This window comes from Sinocyclocheilus grahami, unplaced genomic scaffold (assembly GCF_001515645.1).
Source record: "Sinocyclocheilus grahami isolate Dianchi unplaced genomic scaffold, SAMN03320097.WGS_v1.1 scaffold15467.1, whole genome shotgun sequence".
Classification (NCBI taxonomy): Eukaryota; Metazoa; Chordata; class Actinopteri; order Cypriniformes; family Cyprinidae; genus Sinocyclocheilus; species Sinocyclocheilus grahami.
The window spans coordinates 847-3,193 of NW_015515758.1; the positions used below are offsets into that span (position 1 = coordinate 847).

The 2,347-nt window shown below is 30.5% G+C and overlaps 1 protein-coding gene across 1 annotated transcript in view; it reads right to left on the reverse strand.

The window, feature by feature from the left end:
• LOC107579215 (interleukin-11 receptor subunit alpha-like) overlaps positions 1 to 1,094 on the reverse strand; it is a gene marked incomplete at its 3' end in the record, with an annotated part of 1,756 nt that extends 662 nt beyond the window's left edge. The window contains exon 1 of the mRNA XM_016265071.1: positions 844 to 1,094. Within this exon, the coding sequence (XP_016120557.1) occupies positions 844 to 914 (71 nt within the window). The remainder of the gene's footprint in view (positions 1 to 843) is intronic.
• Between the last annotated feature and the right edge of the window lie 1,253 nt (positions 1,095 to 2,347).

Consider the following 2,347-nt stretch of genomic DNA (forward strand, 5'->3'; position numbering starts at 1 on the left):
AAAGCTGTATTTTCAGCATCATTAACTCCAGTCTTCAGGGTCACATGATCCTTCTAATATGCTGATTATTAATTTCTGATTATTATCAATGTAGAAATATTTGTATTTTTTTGTTGAATAAAACATTCAACATGTTCAACAAATGTATCTTGTTCAAACATTATCAATGTCTTTACTGTCACTTTAACCAATTGAATGTGTTTGCTGAATAAAAGTATTAATTTCTCACTGTAAAAAAATAGAAATAATATCCTACTGACCCCAATCTTTTGAAAGGTAATGTGTATATCAACACAAATTTAATAAAATGCTAACACTTTACAATAAGGTGACATTTCTTAACATTAGTTAACTATATTAGTTACCATGAATGATACTTAAACAGTATTTATTAATCTTAGTTCAACATTTACTAATGCATTATTAAAATCAAAGGTAGATTAGGGAACACTATTCACTATTAACTAGTTGCTAATTATCATGCATATTACTCACATATTAGCCGTTTATTAGTATAAAGCACATTAATGAATGAACTTAGTCTAGATCCCTTAACCCTACCCAATACCTAAACTTAACAACTACCTTACCAATAACAAGCAGCAAATTAGAAGTTTATTGAGGCAAAAGTCGTAGTTAATAGTGAGCATGTGTTCGCTAATCTAAAGTGTCACCACAAAGCTTAAGATGATATTGTACATTGTTAATTCATGTTAGTTGATGCAATAACTAATGAGACCTTATTGTAAAGTGTTACCAATGGAATAAATAAATAGGCACTTGTTTAAATAAATATTTTTTTAAAATTATTATTATTATTCACAAATGGAGATGAGAGTGCACCTGTAGGAGGTTCTGTATAACGTGGGCAGGTGTGTTGTCTTAGTTTGTACCCAGGAGCAGTAGATTTTCATATGATTCGGCACACGACAAGAAACTCTGACGAAGTTAGGCGGATCTAAAAGAAGAAGAAGAAGACACAAACTATCTCATGAGATAACTTCAGACATAAATACACTTTATCTGTGAACACCCAAACAGACAGACTGCATAAGACAGCTGTTTAACTCAAGCACTGCCTTCAAGAACACGAGGGAATGTGATACGCTCGACTAAACTCACACACACGCTAGAAGCAGCAATCTCACCCTTCCTAGCAGGAAACTGTGGAGCTGTGATGCAGCGACTTCCTGTCAGAGGAAGTGCCCCGAGTTAAACAGCAAGGGCGTACAACTGCACACTTTCTAAATCTCCCAGGGCACAACGGGTTTCCTTTTTACAAGAACATTTCCACCGTTTCCAGCAGCATTTCAGAGGCATCGAGCAGCTATGAGACGTGTACAATTACAGATACCAATATTTCAGTTGTCAACAATACCAATGTCAAGCTTCTTTAAAGCTAAATGATTTATTAACATACTTTAAAGTACAAATTTAATTGGACATTAAACACGTTTCCATAGAAGCACCGTTTTAGAGGCCTTTGTATGATCTGAGATTACATTTCCAACGAGTCAATAGCATGATTCAAAGTTGATCAGATCCGTTATGTTTATGTTGCTACAACACTTTTGTTGGTTTAAGCCAACAATGTTCTTAAGATGCCATTTTCAATCAGAAGCAATGGAACGTAGTCGTGGTAGATGCCGTGTTCAATTCAAAGGTAATGAAGACAAGGCTGCGAGGGATAAACATATAGTCTGTTCAATTCATCGCATGGTGTTAGGAAGGGATGTCCTGCTGCAACACAACTTAAGGACGGTCAAGAGCATTTGTATAAAAAATGCTGACTGACTGATAAAAATCATATAGGTTTGCACTTTACATAAAAACATAAAAAATAATAAAAGCATTTGTATGCAAATAAGCATTATTAAAAGTAGGAAAAAAAACATGAACAAAAAAAATGAATAATATTTTTAATAAAAGCAATAATTAAAAAAAATTTCTTAATATAAATAAATTAATAAATAAAAGCAAAAATAAATAAACAAACAGTTATTATTATTATTAATATTATTATTATTAATAATAATAATAATACTAGCATAATTAAAAACGTAAAAATAAATAAAAGCACAAATAAATAAACGAACAATTATTATTATTATTAACAATAATAATACAAGCATAATTGAAAACTTAAATAAAAATAAATACAAACATAAATTCAAGCATAAATAAATAAATACAAGCATAAACAAATTAATATTTAATAAATAAATAAATAATAAAAGCATACTTAACTTAAAAATAAAACAAATAAAAATCATGAAAGAAAGAAAGAAAGAAAGAAAGGAAGGAAGGAAGGAAGGAAGGAAAAGAAGGAAAGAAAGAAAGAAAGAAA